Source organism: Camelus ferus, chromosome 27 (assembly GCF_009834535.1).
Source record: "Camelus ferus isolate YT-003-E chromosome 27, BCGSAC_Cfer_1.0, whole genome shotgun sequence".
NCBI classification, from domain to species: Eukaryota; Metazoa; Chordata; class Mammalia; order Artiodactyla; family Camelidae; genus Camelus; species Camelus ferus.
The window spans coordinates 9,833,860-9,857,309 of NC_045722.1; the positions used below are offsets into that span (position 1 = coordinate 9,833,860).

The following is a 23,450-nucleotide window of genomic DNA, read 5'->3' on the forward strand; positions in this document are numbered from 1 at the left end:
TCTGGGTTTGACATAAGATGATATAGGAACCATTCACAAGCAGGTTCATAAGCAGGACATGATGGCATGATGACAGGTACACATGGCAGTCCTAGAAGTGGGTGACACATTAGCATGCTGCTGTAGACTGAATGTTTGTGTCCTCCCAAATTTCATGTTAAATCCTAATGCCCAATGTATTTGGAAGTGGGATGGAGCCCTCATGAATGGGATTAGTGCCCTTATAAAAGAGATCTCAGAGTTCCATCAATCTCCTCCCCTTTACTCCATGTAAGAACACAACAAAAAGACTGTTTCTGTGAACCAAGAAGCAGGCCCTCACCAGAAAACTAAATTGCCTATGCCTTGATCTTGGAGCTCCCAGCCTCCAGAACTGTGAGAAATAAATTTCTGTTGTTCTACAGTATTCCGTTATAGCAGCCCAAAGGGACTCAGACATAGGCTATTGCAAAAGAGGCAAAAGAACTTAGACTAGCCTTCCACAGTGAGAAAAGAGGAGGTGAACCTTGTAGTTCTGGTGAGGAAGAGTAAATATCTAAAAAGGCAAATTATCAGATTCAAGTCGTAAGGAAATGTATTAGTAGACAACGTCAAGCACAATTAAAGTAAACAACCCCCAGTAAGTCTAGAGAATTTAAAGCCCCATTATCAGAAGCCCAGCATAAAGGAACAAGAGCAGGGGTTAAACAAGCACAGTTCTACCGAGCAAGAGAGGGAGGCAGAGGATGGGACACACTGTAGTTTCTATAAAAGGGGGAGAGGGCAGGAAAGCCCAGAAGAGGGGACAGACACAAACAAGGAGACCAGATGAGGGCCAGAGAAAGTCCTGCACTCAGGAGCTGCTGACCTCTTAAAGGTGAGCTTCAGGATGATGAAAGAGGCCGCATTTATTCATTCATTGGGCCATTCAAAAAACTTTGTCCAAAATGTTGCCAGGATTGTAAACAAGTGACCTACCAGAGTAAGTCCCTTTCACAAACTACAGGCCTGTAAGACCCCAAACATGGAAAAGCATAACCTTGGACTTCGGAGTCGTGGAGATCTGTGTTCGAATCCCGACTGTGAGGCTTGGCAAATTAGAAAATCTCTGGTGACTCCGGTTAAATAGCTTGCCCTGGGTGGGTCACACTGAATTGTCAAGGGCAGACCTAGGGTGAGACCCCAACAAGGTCACTGACTCCAGAGAGGTGGGTGCTCTTTCCAGCAGCCTGATGCTCTGAGCAGCGGGTCCCTGGCCTGGAGCGCCTTTGTGCCCCTCTCACCGGAGAGCATCTGTAGAAGTGCCCCAGGGTGGGGAACCAGGCGGGAGCCCAGTCAGCGGGAGATGGGCGGGGAACTGGGGGCGCTGGTGGGAGCACCTCCAATGTGGCGCGGACTGGAGGGGAGGGGGCGGCCAGGTGGTGATTGGCTGGGCTGCGGCTGGCAGCTCCGGGCCAAGAACAAAAGAGAGCGGGCGGCGGGCGGCCTCCGGAGTAGGCGCTCCCGCCCGCCCGGCTCGGGCTTCGGTGCTGGGGGAGGACGCACCCACCGCCCGCCAGCCCGCCAGCCCGCCGAGCAGCCGGGCTGGCGCGCTCGGTTTCTCCGCGAAAGCCGGCCGTGTACCTAGGAATTAACCGGCCGGCGCGGAAGGGGAGGGGAGGGGAGCGGGAAGCGGGGCGGGGGGGATGCTGAGCGCGCGCGAGAACAATAATAAGATCGTGTTTGCGGTCGCTGCCCGAGGAGGAATTCGGAGGAGGCGCGAGGCCCGGCGCTCGCGCCGCGCCCGGGAGCCCGGGAGCCCGGGAAGGAGGCCGGCGGCGGCGGCGGCGGCGGCGGCATGAGGCAGGCGACGCGGCGCCTGTGAGCAGCGCGCGCGGCGGCGGCGGGGACCTCGGCGCGGGCGAGAGCCGAGCGGCCGGGGACTCCCCTCCCCCGCTGCCGGGCGGTGATTTGCCGGGCCTGCTGCGCCCCCCGCCCACCCCTCGCCTCTGCCGCCGCCTCGCCGCTTCCCCTCGTCGGAGCGGCCGCTCGTCTGCCCGCTAGCCCGGCTCGAGGCCCGCGGGGAGCGCGGCGCAGTCCGTCGGCCCGCGGGGGGGCGGCCTCCCGGCATCTTCGCGGCGCCCAAGGACGACCAGGAAGGGGAGCGGCCGGGATGGCGCGTCCGCGGCCCCGCGAGTACAAGGCGGGCGACCTGGTCTTCGCCAAGATGAAGGGCTACCCGCACTGGCCGGCCCGGGTGAGTACGGCGGCCGCGCGCGGGCCCGCCCGCCCACCATTTTCCCCTTCATGATGGCGCGCCCGCCCCCTTTCCCCATCGCCTCAGCCCGGAGCTCGGAGCCCGCCGCGAGCGGCCGACCGAGGCCGGGGCTAAGGGCGCAGGCGGCGCTGAGCAGAGAGGACTGGGCCGCGCTGGAGGCGAGGGTTCCGGGCCGCACCCGCACTCCGCGAGGGCGGCCATCCTTCCGCCCACTTTCGAAGGCGGCTCTGGCCCCGGCAGGCCCGCCGCTGCCTTCCTCCCGGAAAGCGGGTGGTGACCCGGAGCCCGCGCCGCCGGGAAGCGGGCCTGGGGTGGAGGCACCGCTCTGGGCAGGGTCGTTGGTAGGCACCGCGGGTCCCGGGCGAACGTCGGGGCACGTAGGGGAGCGTAGTGCAAATGGCTGTCCGCGAGCCGGCGGGTGCCCGCGGCGGCAAATCCTGGAAAGGGGTAGTGGTCATTCGGAGCCAGCAGGAGCCTCTTGGCAGTCATTCATCCCTCTCTCGGTGCATCCTTCGCCATCCAGACTTGTTGAGTTTTCCCTGAGCGCGATTCTGGGTACTCTGCCTGCCCTATCATTGTCCTGGGGTACGTGCATCCCTGGTGCCCTTGGTTCTTTTAAATCAGCACCAGATAGCCGGGAGCTTGCAGCCTGGCACTGGCTGGTGGGTCCAGGAAGCTCCTCGTGCCTTTTCACCTCCATATTTGTTTCAGGTCGGATCCCAGACCTTATCCTTGGCCTCCCACAACAGTCCACAATAGCTCTCTTCTTCTATGTAGCAAGGTTGTCGCTGGGTTCTTTCTCTAGAAAGCATCTGCGTGTAATACATAACATTTAAAATTTTTATTAGGCCCTTTGCTAGCATATGTGCTTTGTGTTTTAGAATAAATCCCTTTTAATTTTATAATAGTTGGCAGGTAATTGTTTGAAATAAAAAATACAGTGAAAAGGAGGGTCAAAGTATCTTGAAGACTATATTGGTATCCCTAAGAAATAGAACATGGGAAACAGTGGCATAAATATGAGTGCAAGCTCTAAAATGTTGTATTATGTGCAAGTGAATATACCAAGACCCCCCTTCTCCCCACCTCAGAATACACCTATTCACAAAAGGAAGTGACATCATGGGTGGCCAGACTGAAATTTAGTGAAGTTGAAGTAATGGGTGGACATAATCACTTTTTTTTAGTTTGTCATGACTGTAAAATGGAAAGAACGCTGGGTCAGGAATTGGGGGACCTGGCATCTGGTCTGGGCTCTGTTATGGGCTAATCATCTCAGCTGTCTGAATACCCATTTCTACAACTATGAAATGATCATTTCCCGATTCCTTCCAACACTAACAACCAACGATTTCAAGGGGCACAAGTCTTATTCAGATTCCATGAGGCTGTGCAAATAACTTTTCTCCACATCTGAACTGTAGGATGTTCTTAAATAAGGCAAAGTTTTCATGGTAGAATAACGGGTTATTTTTCATACTGTAGTGCCATACTGCTTAAAGGGACAAGATTTGTGACTTTAGGAGTCCTTTAGGGAATCCCTTGAATATACTTGTCAAGTAGGAAGTAAACAGCTATAGGGCACATATGTTTATACATAGTGAAAAGTGGTAACACAGTGGCTTTCTTTAATCTTACCTTTGAAAAAATATCTCCTGAGAGTCAAAGAAAATAGACTTAAAATTTCATTACTGTGTTGCTTTCATAGGTTGGCCACCTGTAGTAATTTTAAAACAAAAAAGTCCTGCAGGGGTGGGAAGGGATAAATTGGAAGTTCTGAGATTTGCAGATTCCAACTACTGTGTATAATAAAATAGATAAACAGGCTTCTACTGTATAGCACAGGGAACTACATTCAATCTTACAGTAACTACATTCAATCTTATAGATCTTACAGTAATCTTACAATAATGAAAAGGAATATATGTATCTATATGTATGACTGAAACATTATGCTGTACACCAGAAATTGACACAACATTGTAAACTGACTATATTTTAATTAAACATAAAAATAAATAAATAAATAAATTTGAGTTATTTTTTAAAAAAGAGCTCAGAAGGGGTTCTACTTGTGCTTTTAATTGTATATAAAATTCCTAGAGATCATATTTCCAAACCAAGGCAAAATGGGGAAAAAATGAGGAAATAAAACCAATTAGGTTGTTAGATAAGATACCATACACTCAGGAAAGAAAATTCTATGTTCACATTTAACATGAGTTCCTCAAGGCAAGAACCTACATCTCTTAATTTTTTAAAAATATTTTACAGTGAGTGGCATGTTGCAATTTCCAAATAAAGATACAGGTTAGAAAAGGAAGGAAAAGATATTTCAGTCCCTACTCTTAGTTACAGTTGTCTGCTTTAATGTTCTTGTTTTAGTTTTATCCCAATTCTATGAAACATCCCCATTTTATATCTAGCTATAAGTTTGTAGATGATGATGTTATAAAATACTTACTGGGAAAAAAATCCTACTTAATTCACCTTTCAAATACTGTTGCTTGATATGAAGGATGATCATGTTGGAATTCTACACAGCCACAAGGAATCAAACGTAAGAGGAAAAACATGGGGGAGACAGATTTCTTCAGACTGTGGGGAGGAGCTTTCTACCAGTCAGAGCTGGTCCATGTGGAATGGAGAAGTGAATTCTCTGCTATAGAGGAGACATTTGTTTGTTCTTAGAAATCCCCTTGTGAGGAATGTGAGCCAAGAGGATTCAGACAGCTGGTAAATTTGGTCGGGTTGGTTTCAGTTTGGGGCTGGGCTTCACACTCTGTAACTTCGGGGATGTTCTCTAATCTTAAATTTCAGCTTACTAGTCTGCAAAATAGGGACAGTTCTCACTTCACAGATTTAGTGTATGTAAAAGCACTATGCAGTGACACTTGAATGTTCCTACCTTTTTTCCTTTTTGAATTTCTAACTTTTCTTCTGTATCACTACACTATTTAAAATTTTCGACTCTTGAGTAGATTTGTTATTTGTCCAATATTTTATCATGAAAAATTTCAAACATATAGAAAAATTAAAAGAATTGTACAGTGAACACCCATATCCATATATCTACCGCCTAGATTCTACACTTAACATTGAACTCTACTTGCTTTATCACCTGTTTGTTCATATATCCATCCCTCTGTCCATACAGCAGTCCATCTTAATTTAATGCATTTCAAAGTAAGTTGCAACCATCACAATTTACTCCTAGACACTTCAGCATGCATATCATTAGCTAGAGGTCAATATTTTTTATAGATCTTTTTTTTCCCTTTTGAGGTAGAATTTACATAGACTGAAACACATCTTAAATGTACCATTCAGTGAGTTTAACAAAAGTATACACTGGTATAATGCAAGCCCCTCCTGACTTACAGAAAAGTACCAATACCCAAGAAGTTCCTTTATGCCTCTTCCCAGTTGATTCTTGTCCTCCTCCCTGTTCAGATATATTATTTTAACATTAAATAGCAGCTGGCTGTTTCTAATGGAGTATACTTGTTGTATAGACTTTAAAAATTAGAAGTTCATTTATACCTAAGGATTAACTAGCTTAGTACTAAAAAAAATTTATGCTAAAACAAGAGTCTCCTAAAGCCTTTTGATTGTGTACTCTGTTGGTAAAAAAAATTTTGAGCATGCATCTCTAATATGTGTAATTTTACTTTTATATATACATGTACTTTGTGCTATTGTATACATTATAAACTAAATATAAAAAATTAAAAGGGAGGACAGAAGATATAAATAATACTTTGTTATAAAAATCCTATTGGCAAAATATCATTAATAGTATTAAATTAAGTCTGTACTTTTAAAAGTACTAATTTTTGGAAATGTTTTTTGCCTCCTTCTTGTGAGATCTGACTAGATGGTCATAGTTTTTACCTTCTAAAGAGATTTTATAGAACTATCAGCTCGGCCATATCCTTGTTTGCTTATGTGCTTCTTTCATTATTAGTGTTACCTTGGTAGGATTCCATTAGCTACTTGTCCATTTATTGAGAGTTCATTTAGAAGTAGATGTTCCATAATTCTCAACCAGGTAAACACAAGTGGCAGAAAATCAGAATATGCCCAAAGTGAATAAATATAACCATCTAAATAAGCACGTTAGTGTTAATTTATATATTAAATATTAGTAAAATTTACTCTTTAGGTGAAAGAATATGAAACTAAAATAGGTTGTACTGTTTTCTTCTCACACCCCGTGAAATCATCTTGTGTATCCCCTGAGGTTTGAACACTGCTTTGTTACCCCTGCTCTAAAAGAAAGAGAAAAAGCAATACAAAAAAAAACTCCCAGAAGTCTTGAAACTGTTGTGTTTCAACCAAAGAGCTTTTTTACATTTTAAAAACTTTATAGAGGAGCTCTCAAACATTGTTAATAGGAGAGTAAATTGATACAGTCGCTTCAGAAAACTGGCCTGATCTACTGTAGTTAAACACATGCCTACCTTGTGACTTAGCAGTCTGTCTAGGCATATACCCAAGAGAAATGAGTGTTTATGTCCACCAAAGACTTGTACAGTAATGCTCATACATAGCAGCTTTATCCATAACAGCAGAAGACTGAAAACCCAGATGTCCATCAACACGACACTGGATAAGCAGATTTGTAGTATATTTGTACAATGGAGTACTACTCATCAATAAAAGGAATCAGACTACTGATGCCCACAAAAATGTGGATGAATGTCAGAAATACAGGGTTGAGTGAAAAAAAAGCCAGACACAAGAGAATACATTCTGTATGATTCCATAATGTTCAAAAACAGGCAAACTGATCAGTGATGATCAGTTTGTGATAGGTGGAGGTGGTGGTATGGTTACAGACTGGGAGGAGGCACTGGAAATGTTCTGTATCTTGATCTGGGTTTGAACATATGTAAAAATTTGTCAAGCTGCACTTTTAGGATTTGTGCACTATACTGTGTCTAATGCCTCAATTTAAAAAACACATGCTTTATATGAGGTGGGGAAAAAGAAAACTGATACTCCAAGCTTCTTCATGGTTTGAATTTCACCATTCTTAGCTTTCAGTGAGACATTTTTTTCCTTTAAGACTTAATGTATTACAATTATAACTACTTCCTATTATAGGACATTTACCTTATTTCCAGTTTTATACTATAAAAGAATACTTTGAGAAACATTTTTTTGCCTAAATCATTAGTTATTTTCCTAGGACAAGTCTCTGGAAATTATATTTCTGAGTCAAGGGTCATGTGCTTGTTTTAAAGCTTTGGATTTACATATTGTTACATTATCCTTCAGAAGAGTTTTTACTATCTTACCCACTACCAGAATAAGAGAATACTTGTTTTCTCACATACTCACTAAAAGCAGATGATTCATATATTTAAAAAATCTTTGTCAATAAACACAAATATTTAATTGAATTAATTTATTTGGTTACAGGTTAGGCAGAATGTATGTATCATATGTGACATATATCAAATCATGTATCATATCTGTGTCTTGATTACAAGTTAGGATAAATTATATGATAACACTACTGTGGGGTAGAAATCCCCATAAGAGAACCAAGACTTAGCTGAAAAATTCACCTAAAGTCACACATTTATTAAGTGTCTTAATCCTAGACTATGAAGAATGCCACAAGAACATAAGAAATGTGATATCAGATTAGATGAAGGACTGAAGTAGTTTTTGGCAGTATATAAGAAGACTGTATATATGTATATGTGTAGAGCTCACAAGTCGCTGAGAAGCTGGCAATCTTAAGTCAGAGGACATTTATTATTATAACATTTATTATCTTTCTCTAGTCTGTATCTGTTTGAAAGCCCTTTGACACAAAGCAGTATAAAAATAAATAAGATAGTGTGCATTTAGAGGAAGCAGAGATCCATTAAAATAAACAGTGAATGAGTAGCATTGTGTTGACTTCTTACAGGTTCCAGAGCCTTTATGTGTAAGGGAGCACATCTGCTTTGAACATCAGGTAGGGTAATGAGAGTTACTGGTTCAGTAGAGCCTAGAAGCTAAATCATAAGCACTACTACTAGCCAGTATAACTTCTTGCCAGTTTACTGCATTCCCAACCCCTAAAACAGCATTTTCCTGTGTACGGTTTTTCACTGACATTTGTATATGTAATCTTTCAGCTGATTAAAACAGAGGTAGTAATTGAATTTTTCTATTATATTTTCTTACCTAGATAAGGATTTGCTGTAGTTAGGTAAGTACCATTTGTATGGTCACAGCCACATAGGTAAAAAGAATGAAATAATCTAATGATTAGTGAGTGCAAGCCTTCAGAATGACATCCTCCAGATTTCTGAGCAGGATTTCCTGCCACGCAGGGAAAGACAACTAGACCAGGAGGTAAAAGACAAGCACCTCATTCCACAACTGTCTTGGTTTGTTAGGTTTGGGTGTCCTTTTTATTACAACCTCTTTGTAAAACAGGGAGGGTGATAACTCCTGTTCTCTCGCCCTTCTTTTTTCCTGGTACTCAAATGTGAAAATATACATGAAGGAAGTATTTGTTAAGTAAGTACCTAATAATTACCTCCTAGGAACACCAGACTAGGAACCTAGTGAAGTCTCAGTAAATACTTTTGTAATTTGGCAAGTGTATCTTTCAGCAGTATCCTTGTGACTTTATAATAGTGAGTTGGGTCTAGGTTCTGGGAGTTGTGGGGACTTCCCATTGTTACCTCTTTCAGATTCCTGAGTGTGATGGGTCATCTCTAGAGGTTCCATACAGCTTCAGGATTTAGGGTCAAGTAAACTGGACTGTGTTGCTATACAAAAAGGGTCTATGAATAAACTACTCTTCCCACTTGATCACTGGGACTCAAGCTCTGAGTGGATTCTCTAAGCCTAATTATAGAGTCTTTAAGGTTTCCTGAAAGTGCAGGTACTTTTCAAAGTGTACGAGAGTCAGTGGTAACATGTTTGTCTCCATGGAGACTGGAAAATTCTTAATAACAGTAGTAACTTCTCAGTTTCTATCAAAATATGTTTAAGATCAGAGTTGTTATAAGGTTCAGTTAGGTTCAGTAGTGGTTAGCAAATATAAAAATGACTTTCACAGAAGATTTAAAAAAATTTTATGTGAGGAAAAATGTCAAAAAATAAATGCATGGATTTAGATCTTTTTCCTTTTTTGTCACCAGAGTAGAACTTTTATACTAATGGCATCTTTAATTTTGGAGGAAATGCATACTCAGAGGGATCAGTATTATAAATTTTTGGTTCATTTTTTCTAGAGTTAGCATATGTTGAATGGATTGAAAATTAATTCCCTCTGAACTTCTGTTTGACTTTCAAAATGAGACCAGTTATTTTCAAACAAGGTATAACTGTTCTTATCTCCTTCACTGGACTGCTGCATGAGGACTAAGTCAATAATTTTGAAAAAGTATTTAGACCTTGGAAATGAGTCATTGTTGCTGATTAATTCTGATGCAGTCTAGTCTAGTGGCTTTCAGACTTTTTTAGACTGTAACCAACAGTAAGAAATAAATATTAATTTTGTACACACATACTAGAAAATTTTTTTTTACCAAATCATACTGTATGTGATGCATCCTGATATTTTTATATTTCATTTTGTATAAAATTAGGTTGTAGCCCACAAAGTCAATATCACTACCTATAATTTGAAAAGCACTGGTCTAGTCTGTTAGGCCAAAGTATATGTGTTTATATAGAACAGTAGTTGGATTTTTGAGATGAGTTAATAGTCCTGAGCTTTATATTCTGCTGTAGCCATGGTCTTACATGAAGGTCACATGAACATAAGAAATGAAAGTTATAGTAGGTCATTTAACCATCCAAGCCAGTATTTTCCTTGATCTCCAAAGGTATACGGATCAAATATTCCTACTCTCATCTTCCTTCTAATCTTTGAACTGCAGATACACCTACAACTTTCTTGAAGTTAATTATAATTTTATACATAATGGCTTCTTAAGAGTAATAAGCTCTGTTCATTTGCTAACTATCCAGTTTTATACGCTGTTTGACTACCTAGTGTTCCCTGGCTAATAATATTGAGGATCTCAGGTTTTCCTGGGTTTGTGAGTCAGGACCATGGAGGTATCAGGCTATGATTGGGGTTGATGGGCTTTTGTTAAGTCCAGAAGCTTTACAGGTGGGGTGGGTTTGTGGTACCCTCTGAGGTGAATGGAAAGTCATAGGACTAACACATTTCTAATGGTTCTGTATTTCCTTTTCAGTAACTTCTGTCCAATCAAAGAGATTTCCTTGCCATTATTAAATACAGCAATCTCAGAAGAGACAATCCTCAATTTCTGAAAAAGATATATTTCTGAAAAGTTATAGTAAGCACAGGTTTATATTTCTCATCTGGCTGACTGACTCCCACAAAATAGGTACAATTCTATTGGAAAATAGCCCTACTGTACTAAATGGAAATATTTAGGAACCAAAGGGATAATATTAGGTTAATCTTTGTGTTATGCCAGGTATTCAAGAACTCTGGTGGTTCTGCCGCTCAGCCTTTTGTACCTGCTGTTGTTTACTGGCCCTATCTTGTGCTATGTGAGGTGGCAGGGAGAGGATAAAGCCTTTGATAGAGTTATGAAATTTGATGGTCTCCATTGTTCATTTTTAATAAGCTCCTCGTCTAGGGCAAAGATTATTTAACTACAAGGGATCAGGTAACCCAGAACAAATGTGTCCCTTGTTTTTATGTTGTTATAAAAGTAAATTACAGAAATAGGGCAGCCAGCAAGAGTGGGCATTTGAAGTTTGTTGAAGTGAAATGGGGATGACGGTGATTGACGACTCCTTTGTGCCTCTAAAATTGCTTCTCATTCAGTATTATTGTAAACTCTAAAAAATAAGCCCTTGACCTCTCCATTTTCTCTTGGTATCCAGCTACTTCCTGGCTTTACTTCTTACTTATCCAAATTAGACCCACATGATTCATTGAACTGCTCCCACCTGCTCCAGGATTAATTTCAGTTAGGTCCTCACTATTACTCATCACTCCTTTTACTTGCCCTGGGTAGCTCCTTGTCCATCCTCCTCAGATGTTAGTAGATACTCATACTGCCCTTTTGAAACTCATCTTCTTTGTGCTCATTATTGAGCAAGTCTTTTTCTTACTTCATACGTTCATTTTCAAGGTGCAGTGGAAGAGCAGGAGCTTTGTGGGTAGATGAAACCGTATGTGCATACTGTCTCTGTCCCTCAGCAGATGAATGACCTTGGGTATCTAATCTCTTCACTTTGTTAGAGTATAAAATGGAAACAGTAATGCCTTCTTTTCCAGGTTATTTCAAGGATTTTGAACATAAACAGGCTGAAGTTTAATGGGTGATCAGAAAATGTTTATTTCCTCTCCATCACCTCTTCCCCATCCTCCTTACTAATATCATCCCCTTCTTGCTTGACCTCACCCTTTTCCTCTCTCCATTCAACATTCTGCAGATTTTGTTTGTTTGTTATGTCTCAGGTACCCTAATAGTTGCTAGGGGTAGAGAAGTGACCTAAACCAAGTTTTGTTCTCATAGTCTCTTCCCCTCTACTAACTCTCTTCAGACTAGAAAAAATCATCTCTCCTACATTTCAGGCACTGCTCTCTCTCCTTTCCTTGGTAGCCAAGCCTCTTTAAATAACTGACCTTACTGTCTCTTTTTCAGCCCTCTCCCGGAAGTCAGCATGACCTGCCAATTGAAAGACTCATTTCAATACTAATTGTTGCCTCTGTGGAAAGCAATACTGCTTTTAAAAAGTTCTCTTCCCTTGGCTTCCCCCATGTGTTGCTTTTCTTGAAAGATTCTTCTACTTCTCTGATCATACCTTCACAGGTTCTTCTTTGACTTCAAGCCATCATTCTCTAGGGTACTATCTTCTGAATCTGTTTCAGGTCTAGACTCACTATTGCAAGCTTCAAATCCATGCATCCATTTACCTGCTAAACAGCTCCATCTAGCTGTCCCTCAGGTACTACAAATTCATCATCAAAACCAATCTAGGCACCTTTCCCCACCGAAGTATTCCTGTTTTAGTTAAAGATTACTATTTCATCAAGCTAACCCAAAAAGCAAAGTCCTCAGATTATCCTAGATGCTCCTTTTTCTTTTCCTCCAACATCGCATTTATCACTTAATGATGTCAAGATGGGCTATATAAATGGAGGCCTGGGGTAGTTCTGATAGAGAAAAGTAGTGTGAAATTTTATTCATCGTACAGCCCAGGGCAATGTAGGAGTGATAAATGCAAAAGAACCTGAGGCATATCCATGTTGTAAACAGTATGTAATTTCAGCAAAGCAATATGACATTAAATTTAATATTATTAATTTGGATTTTATTGATGTCATTTTATTTCTACAGATAATAGGGGACTACTATATTTATCTTTATTTTTTGTTGAGATATAAGTCAGGCAACATAAAATTTACCCTTTTAAATTATACAATTCAGTGGTTTTTATTACATTCACAAGGTTGTACAACCATTACTAATTCTAAAACATCTTATCACCCCAAAAGGAAACCAGTTTTATTACTCAATCAGTCCCTAACCACCCTTACCCCCAATTCATGGCAGTCACTAATCTACTTTGTCTCTATGAATTTGCTTATTCTGGATATTTAATGTAAAGGAATCATGGAATATATGGCCTATTATGTCTGGCTTCCTTAATTTAGCATAATGTTTTCAAAGCTCATCCATGTTGTAGCATATATGAGTACTATATTCCTTTTAATGATTGAGTAACTTTCTGTAGGTGTTCCACATTTTGCTTAATCATTCATTAGTTGATGGATATCTGGGTCATTTCCACTTTGTGCCATTTGTTATAAATAATGCTGCAATGAACATATGTGTACAATATTTATGTGGATTTAATGTTTTCAGTCTCTTGGGTATATACTTAGGAATGGAACTGCTGAGTCATGTGATAACTCTTTGTTCAACCCACTGAGAAATTCCCAGACTCTTCTTCAAAGCTGCTGTGCCATTTTACATTCCCAATAAATCCTAATGGCTGTGACTAGAACCTCCAGTACAATGTTGGATAGAAGTGGTCAGAGTGGACATCCCTCTTTTGTTCCTGATCTTATACAGGAAACTGTCAGTCTTTCACCATTAAGTATGATGTTAGTGGTAGGTTTTTCATAGATGCCCTTTACCAGGTTGAAGGTGTTTCCTTCTGTTCCTACTTTGTTGAATGTTTTTATAATAGAAGGATTATGGAAGGATGTTGGATTTTGTCAAATGTTTTTCTTGGATCTATTGAGATAATCATGTAGTATTAATATGGTGTATTATACTCATGTGTTAAACCAGCCTTGCATTCCTGGGATAAAGCTTCTTGGTCATGGTGCATAATTCTTTTCATATGTTGTTAGATTCTGTTAGCTAGCACAGGTGGTCCTTGACATGCGATGGTTGAACTTACAATTTTTTAACTTTATAATGGCACAAAAGTGATACATGTTTAATAGAAACCATACTTTGAGTTTTGATCTTTCCCCGTGCTAGTGATATGCAGTAAGATACTCTCTTGTGATGCTGCGCAGCAGCAGCAGTGAGTCATGGCTCCCAGTCAGCTACACTGTCATGAGGGTGAACAACCAGTACACTTAGAACCATTCTGTACCCATTCAGCCGTTCTGCTTTTCACTTTCAGAATGGTATTCAGTAAATTACATGAGATGTTCAACATCTTATTATAAAATAGGCTTTGTGTTAGATTACTGTACCTAACTATATGCTAGTAAGTGTTCTGAGCGTGCTTAAGATAGGCTAGGCTAAGCTATGATGTTCAGTATGTTAGGTATATTAAATGCCTTTTTGACTTAACAGTAATTTAATTTCAGTTTATGATGGATTTATCAGTATGTAACCCCATCATAAGTTGAAGATCTATGTTTGTTGAAGATATTGGCATCTATAGTCATCAGTGATAATGATCTATAGTTCTATTTTCTTGACATGTCAATTTCTGGTATCCTTGTATCAGAGTAATACTGGCCTCAAAAAATGAGTTGGGGAGTGTTCCCTCCTCATCTGTTTTTTGGAAGAGTTTGTGAAGGATTGGTATTAAGTCTTCTTTAAATTCTTGGTAGGATTCACCAGTGAAGCCATCTGGTCCTGAGCTTTTCTTTGTGAGTAGTTTTTTTAAAACAGCTTTATTGAGATATAACTGACATAAAACATTGTGTAAATTTGAGATGTACAATGTGGTGATTTGATACCCTTACATATTATAAACCAATAGGGTTAGTTAACACGTCAATCACCTTCCATAATTACCATTTCTTTTTGTAGTAAGAACATTTAAGATTTACTCAACAGCTTTCAAGTATATACACAGTATTGTTTACTGTAATTACCATGATGTACGTTAAATTGCCAAAACGTATTCATCTTGTACCTGGAAGCTTATATCCTTTGACCAACATCTCCCTATTTCCCCCACCCTTTAGCCTCTGGCAACCATCATTCTACTATATAAGTTTCTATAAGTTTGGCTTTTGTAGATTCTTGTGGTAGTTTTTTTATTACTTGTGGTAATTTTTATTATTAATTCAATCTCTTATTATAGCTATACTCAAATTTTCTGTTTCTTCTTCAATGGGTTTTAGTAGCTTGTGCCTTTCTAGGAATTTGTTCATTTTGTCCAGGTTATCTAATTTGTTTATATACAGTTGTCCATTCTATTCCCTGATAGTCTTTTTTATTTCTGTAAGATTAGCAGTGGTGGTCTCTTCTTTTTGTTTCTGATTTTAGTCATTTGACTCTTCTCTATTTTTCTTAGTGAGTCTTGCTGAAGATTTGTCAATTTCATTGCTCTTTTCAAAGAACTAACTTTTGGTTTAATTGATTTCCTATATTTTTCTATTCTTTTTTTTATTTCCACTCTGATCTTTTTTTTCCTTCTAGTTGCTTTGAGTTAGTTTGCAATTCTTTTTCCAGTTTCTTAAGGTGGAAGTTTAGGTTATTGATTTGTGATCTTCTTTTTTATTATAGATGTACACAGCTATGTATTTGTAAGCACTGTTTTCACTGCATCCCATAAGGTATATTATGTTTTCATTCATCTACAAGTATTTTAAAATTTTCCTTGTGATTTCTTCTTTGCCAGTTGGTTATTTAAGAGCATGCTGTCTAATTTCTACATATTGGTGAATTCCCCAAATTTCCTAATAGTGATGGCTAATTTCATTACATTGTGATCAAACCTTAAAACCACTTCAGGCCTGGAAAGTTTTTGAGTGTTTTTTTCAGGCATCTTTTAAATTAATTTCATGGTTATTGGTTTATTCATATGTTCTACACTTCTTGAATCAATTTGGGCCATTGTTATTTCCTTAGAAAAGTGTCTATTTCATGATATAGTAAACCTTCTAGTGTATATATATATATATATATATATATATATATATATATATACATACATACATACATATATATGTATCACTCTTATAATTTTTAAGTCTCAGTCACTATAGTTATATTTCACTACTAATTTTATATAGTTTAAAGAAGTTTTGCATTTAATTATATTTGCCAAAGATGTGTCAGCCTAATTGGTATTTTCTTACCAAAACTCTTACTCTTTTACATTCCCACCAACAGTGTAGGAGAGTTCCCTTTTCTACACACTCGCTCCAGCATGTATTCCTTGTAGACTTTTTGATGATGGCCATTCTGACTGGTATAAAATGATACCTCATTGTCATTTTGATTTACGTTTCTCTAATAATTACCAGTATTGAGCATCTTTTCATGTGCCTGCTGGCCATGTGGATGTCTTCTTTGGAGAAATGTCTATTTAGGTCTTCTGCCCATTTTTTGATTGGATTGTTTGGTTTTTTGATATTAAGCTGTATGAACTGTTTATATATTTTAAGAATTAGTCCCTTGTTGGGTGCGTCATTTACAAGTATTTTCTCCCATTCTGTAGGTTGTCTTTTTGTTTGTTTATGCCTTCCTTTGCTGTACAAAAGCTTTTAAGTTTAATTAGGTCCCATTTCTTTATTTTTGCTTTTATTTCCATTACTCTAGGAGCTGTTTGAAAAAAAAATTGCTACAATTTATGTCAAAGAGTGAGACAGGTCCTTACCTTTAGAGTACTTGAGGTAGGTTAAGGAACCGAAGCATAAATGCACAAAGGAAAAGAATAAAAGCGAGATGTATGTAGAAAGTGATGACAAAATTTTCCTATCAACAAGGGAGCTAGACTAAATGAACAAAAAGTAACTAAAATTGTCCATCTCAGAAAGAACATGAAAAAGAGAATAGATGGAGACATTTTTTATGAGCATTTCATTTATTGGCATTTTCCTTGGCATTTCCATTTCCAGAAAGGCTGAGTTTCAGCCCTTTTTTGGTTGTAGGTCATTGAAATGTAGTTTTTAAAACTGTCTATTTGCTGTCTTATTATTTGTCATAGGATTTGTATAGTTTAACTCATTATTGAGAGATAACACAGCATCTTGAATGGACCTTCCTTTACATATTGTGTTATTGCTTCTTCCCTCCCTGCAGACAATTTTGAAGTCTTTTTAATGAAAAGTTAAGTACATCTGAGACATAAGATTTAAGATGACTTCCAGTGTTGTTGTTATTTGGGGGGGATTGATGAGAAGACTAAAATACTTTATTTAATAATCTTTTTGACAAAGTGACTTACTCAGAGTTAACAGAGGCAAGTTAGTAGAAAGAACTGCAGTACAACCCATTGCCCTCGTTAGTCACCTGCGTAGGATGAGAGGGATAAGTGAATGAAAATACAGAATTCACTCTAACCATTTTGACAATTAGACAGAAACTCTTATTTAATTTAGAAAATTTAAGGCTCAGATAAGAAAAGGGTTTAAACTAGTCTTGGGATGAGCTAATTATGTACTGGCTGTAATTTTTTTTTAATTGTGTTAGAATACACATAACATAATTTACTGTTTTTAAGTGTACAATTCAGTGGTATTAAGTACATTCATTCACATTGTTTTGCAACCATCACCATCATCCATCTTCAGAACTTTTTCATATTGCAGAACTGAAACTCTGTACCCATTAAACGATAACTCAGGTTTCTCCTCTACCCCCAAACTTTGTCAAACACCTTACTTTCTATCTCTTATGAATTTGACTTCTCTGGGTACCTCATATAAGTGGAATCATACAGCATATGTCTTTTTTATGACTGGATTATTTCACTTAGCATACTGTCCTCAGAGTTTAACCATATTGTATCATGTTTTCCAATTTCTTCCTTTTTAAGGCTGAATAATATTCTTTTGTATGTATATCCCACATTTTGTTTCTTTATCCATTGATGAAAACCTGGAGTGCTTCCATCGTTCAGCTATTGTGAATAATACTGCTATAAACATGTGGGTACACCTATATCTTTGAGACCTTGCCTTTAATTCTTTTGGGTGTATACCCAGAAGTAGAATTGCTGGATCATATGACAAGTCTATTTTTTATTTTTTAGGAAACACCGTACTGTTTTCCATAGAGACTGCACCATTTTACATTCCCACCAACAGTGTACACGGGTTCCAGTTTTTCCATATCTTTAACAGAACTTGTTTTCTGGGTTTTTTTTTTTTAATAGTAGTCATCCTAATGTATATGAAGTGATATCTCATTGTGGTTTTGATTTGCATTACTTGAGTGATTAGTCATGTTGAGAATGGTTTCATGTGCTTTGTTGACCATTTGTATATCTTCTTTGGAGAAATATTTCTTCAACTCCTTTGTCCATTTTTTAATTGAGTTATTTGGGGTTTTTTGGTTATTGAGTTCTAAGAGTTCTTTTATCCTAAATATTAATAACTCCTTATCAGATACATGATTACAAATATTTTTCCTGTTGTGTGGACTGCCTTTTCACTCTATTGATTATTATGCATATTGTAATTTATTTAAAAATAAACAAAGAACAAGACTCTGACAGATACTCCTGGGACAGTGAGTTTTAATGGACATCTATGTGCAGCATATGTGGGGAAGGCAAGAGCAGTGAAATATGAGGTGCTGGGATCATTGTGATCTTATCAAATACGTGGAGTAGAACAAGGGAGGAAGTTATTGAAAGATGAAAAGGTAAGACTGAAGACATGTCACAAGTTTCCCAGGCCTAGCCTTATATGAGACAGTTGGGTACAGTTGAGAACAAGGAAAATGAGACAGTGTTCAGAAAATGCCTGTGAGTGGTTATTTAGATGTTTAAGTGAGTTTTTGCACAGATGAGGCAGACAAGATAGTTTGGCTAAGCTACCACCTTTATTTGTCAAAAACAGGCAGACTTCAAGACGAACTATGGCTTAATTTTGTTTTATACCTAGAATTATTCAAATTTTCATGTGATGAACTTCATCCCTAAGACGTAAACTGAAGGAGGGAATCTCTGAGAGAACTATCCTATGGAATTTTTGGTATTTTCTTCCTACTGTCTACTTTCTATTATTAAATATTTGTTTAGCAACCCTGTCAGGAACACATATTCATAAAAAATTTTTGGTTTTGTTTTTTGCCTTTTTTTTTTAGAATAGTGCTTTTGGCAGAAAGACAAAACTATTTTCACATCTTTATCCTTAGATAAATTACAACTGGATGCATTTAGCAGGTGGTTCTAAATTGTTAGAATATTATTAATGCTGCTAGAGGTTAAATTTTTGAGGCACTTAATGGATTATCATACTTTTACTTTGATTCTGTGACTTTGCCTTTTGTTTGATGTCAGCAGTCTAGGGGGTCCCTGTTTTCAGAGCCTTTCAGGGTAATTGTGACTATCCTAAATTTGCAAGTATGCAAAAAGTATTTACTTTTTTTCAGCGTTTATGCTGTTTCTTCGCTCTCCTACTGGCTTTTTAAAAGTCCTTTTATGCTATGCCTTATGATTGTCCAAGACTCTCCTTTAAGGTACTGTATCACATCTGTGTTCTTCAATTTTTTTTTTTTCTCAGTGAAAAACATTAGGAAGTGAACAGTGAGTCTATTAAATAAGAATGGCCAGAGTAGAGAATATACAAACACTTAACATAACAAGTAGAACCAGTAAATTCATCAAATAGAAAATAGACTTTGAAGAATGTATCTAGACAGCAAAAGTGCTTAGAGACTTATGAAGGAAGAGATGATAATTAAGCATCAATTTCAGAAGGTCAGCTTGCTAATAACATGAACTCTGAAAGACAGGACAAATAGTTCAAAATTAATTCTCAGAAGTACAATAAAGGAAATATTCTGGACTTTAATTTTAAAAAGACCTAACATTGAAAATAGATAAGGCTCATCACATTTTGGGTTCCAAGACATATTTTGGTTAAAGCTTTATATCTTATATTAACTTTATAATTCTGTATGCTTCCAAGTGAAAGGAAGTAGGGAGCAAACAGTATATTAGCTTGTCAAGATTCACAATAACTGTGTTGGGATTTTGATTGGATTTGAAGTATATCTATGGATTAATATGGGAAGAACTGACATCTTAAGATATTCAGGTTTCTAGTCAATGGATGTGGTCTATTTATTTATTTGGGCTTTTTAAAATGTTTAAAAATTGTTTTATAATCTGTACATCTATTAGATACATTCTTAGGTATCTTATACTTTTTGTTGCTATTATAATGAGTGTATGCTTTTAAATTATGTTCTTTTTGTTGTTGTCCTTTAAAATGTATATGGAATGGCAGATAACCAAGACAAGACATCTCTGAACAATAATATGATAGGACATGCCCTATCAGATATCAAAATGTAAAATTGTTCAAATAGTAATTAATAGTTAAGACAATGTTTGGCTCAGGGAGAGATATATTGACCAATAGAACAGAAAGTTTACTCAGGAACTCGTCCACAGATGTATGCAACCATGCTATGTGACAAGGATGGCATTGCAGGTGGGGGAGGGGGAATACAGAGAGAGTATTTTTAAACAATGCCAGCATGATTAGTTATCCATATGAGTTAACTATGTAGTATACATATGAAATTAGATCCCTGTTTCACACTATATACAAAAATCATTGAACATAGATGAAAGTTTGAAAAGTTTCAGGGCATATAAAGAGAATACATTATGTCCCTGGAATAGGGAAGAATTTCCTCTCAAGACACAGAAAGAACTAGCCATGGAAGGAAAGATTGATAAATTTTTGTACATTAAAATCAAGTGCTTCTGTTCAATAAAAAAAATTCTTTAATGAACTTGAAAATGTAAGCCACAACCTGAAGGAAGATGCTTGCTACACAGAGAGCCAACAATGCTTTAGTATGCAGAATGAATTGAGTAAAAGACAAACAGCTAGATAGAAAAATGGGCAAAAGGGCATGAACAGCATTTCATAGAAGAAATGCATTAGGCCTATAAATATAAAAAAAGTTGCTCAACCTGATTAGTAATTAGGGAAATACAAATTATAAGATCACAATGGGATTGCCAAAAATTAAGAGATTTTCCAATATCATATGCTGGAGAGGATATGGATCAACAGAAAATCTTATGTACCACTGAAAGAGTATAAACTGGTCAACCACTTTGGAAAAAAATTTAGCTTTATATTGTGAAGTTGAATTTTGCGCACTTTCTGACTCAACATCTCTAATCCTAGAGAAACTCACACGTGTACTAGAAGATGTGTACAAGATATTCACCCCAATGTGATTCATAATAGCAAAAAAACTAGAAATAACCCAGATGTCCTTTGACAGAGAATGGAAAATTAAATTGTGGTATATTGACATAAAAATACTAAATTCATTAAATTAAAAATGAATGAACTACAGCTACATATTGACTGCCTTCAGTGTAATTAGGCTAGGCTAGCTTTGCAATGATCAGTATCAAAAAATAATAAAACAACATTTATTCATTTTGGAAAAAAAAATTATTGAATTCCTGCTATGTGCCAGGCACTGTTCTGAGTGCTAAGGATTTAGTAGCGAATGAGAATGGACACTTTTTTTGTCCTCATAAGGCTTAAGTTTTAAAGTGGGACAGATGAATAAGAAGCAAGCAAAGCAATCTGTGATTTGATATAACCATAAGAGCTGTGGAAAAGACGAAGAAAGGAAAGAGGATGGCATATGATGTGATGCTTTGTGGGTGTGTGTTTCTACACAATCAAGGAAGGGTGTTCTGAAAATATGACGTTTGAGCAGAGTCAAGTGTTCTATGGGAGGGAGTCATACAATTCTTGGGTAAAAGTTGGAATGAGCTTGGCATATTCAAGGAAGAGCAAGAAGGCAAATGAGGCCAATAGAGAATGCACTGGGACTTAGGGTAAAGGGGCAGGAGATGAGTTCAGGGAGGTAGACAAAATTCAAATCATGTAGGGTCTTATAGTTTAAGCAATTAGTGTAGAAATTTTTTTAAATATGGTAAGTCATTGGAGAATTTTGAGCAGAATAACATGGTCTGACTTATGTTTAGGATTTGACAAATTGATTGTTGATGGCAGAGGTGGGGAGTAGGGAGGTGCACACAAAGGGCCCGATTAGGAGGTTTTTGTAGAAGTTTAAGCATTAGATGATGGTGGAGTAGACTGGAGGGGACAGCAGTGGATGTAAAAAGAAATGATGAGTTTGGTGATACATCTTGAGAGTATAATTGAAAGGATTTAATGTTCAATGAGATATATCTGCATGAGAGAGAAGTAAATCAATAATGACTTCCAAGTTTCTAATAGGAGCCGCTGGTTGGATGGTGATGCCATTTACCTACATCAAGAATACTGAAAGATAAACAGGTTGAGCCATAAGATAAGGTGAGATAAGAGTTTGTTTTTAAACTTCTTAAATTTGAAATGCCTATGAGACTCTAAAGTATGTGAGTCTGACACTCAAAAGGGAGGTCTGAAGTTTGGGGGTAGAAATATGAGACTCATCAACATATCAATGGCATTCACACCCTTGGAATTGGATGAAATCACCAAAGGAGTAAGTGTAGGTAGAGAAGAGGAGCTATGAAGAGATTGAAAAGAAGTGGATGGTGAAAAGGAAAAAAAAAAAAAAAATCAGGAGAATGTAGTGTCCCGGAACTCAAGAAAGGAAAATGTTTCAGTGGACATATTATATAATAGAGAAATTACTTGAAATGGAAATTACAGATATTGGGTTAATATATTACAAATGAATAGTGAAAAGACCGAATCCTGTAGAGAAATGCAAAAATAATATGAATAGGCAGTTCACTGAAGGGCATATTCTAATAGCCAATAAACCTATGAGGAGATGCTTAACCTTGCCATTAATCAGAGAAATGCAAATTTAAAAGAGCAGTAACACCTAATGTTGTCAAAGATTGGAAGGGAGGTCATTTTCATACCTTGGTGGAAATGTGAATTATTACAGCCTTTTTTGAAAGTAGCCTGACAGTATCTATTAAAATGAAAAATACCTCTAATCAATGATCCAACAGTCTCACTCCTGGAAATCAAAGCACCAGTGCAAAAAAATCTTAAGTATGTTTACTTTAGCCTTTTTAATGGGCAGAAACACTAAAAAATAAGGTAAATACCCATCCCTCAGGGAAAAGTTGAATAAATTATAATAAAACCTATAATAAATTTATAGGTTATCCAATCACTGGATTATTATGCAGTCATTAAAAATAAATGATTTAAATCTATGCCAGTGTTGACTTCAAGGACATTTAATAATGCAGAGAATCTGATGAAATACAGTTCATTTTAGGTGCATGTGTACAAAATATTTGTATATGAACATGGAGAAGAGCATACTTTGGTATAAATAGTCATCCCTCAGTTTTCTCAGGAGGATTGGTTCCAGGACCCCTGCAGATCCCAAAATCTGTGGACTCCCATGTCTCTTATATATAACCTACACACATCCTTCTGTATACTTTAAATCTTCTCTAGCTTATTTATAATACCTAATACAATGTAAATGCTATATAAACAGATACCAGTATGTGGCAAATTCAAGTTTCGCCTTTTGGAATTCTCTGAAATTTTTTTTCTCAAGTATCTTTCATTCCACAGTTGGTTAAATCAGCAGGTGAGGAGCTGTGGATACAGAGGGCTGACTGTAATCATTACCTGTGGATAAGTAGGTCTGAGAGAAATTATAAAGGCAAACCTCCACTCACTCACCTCTCAATAAACTAACACATGTCCCCATTTAAAAGATAAAGGCTCACCATGATAAAACAGTTTTTGTGACATAATCCATCTCTGTAAAATATTACGTGCATATGTATAAAAGACATGAAAAGA

The 23,450-nt window shown here is 37.8% G+C and overlaps 1 protein-coding gene across 1 annotated transcript in view; it reads left to right on the top strand.

Moving 5' to 3' along the window:
• Window positions 1-1,662: 1,662 nt before the first annotated feature.
• HDGFL3 (HDGF like 3) overlaps window positions 1,663-23,450 on the top strand; it is a 59,695-nt gene continuing 37,907 nt past the window's right edge. Inside the window, exon 1 of the mRNA XM_032469182.1 lies at window positions 1,663-2,215. Coding sequence (XP_032325073.1) covers window positions 2,132-2,215 — 84 coding nt within the window. The 5' untranslated portion in view covers window positions 1,663-2,131. The remainder of the gene's footprint in view (window positions 2,216-23,450) is intronic.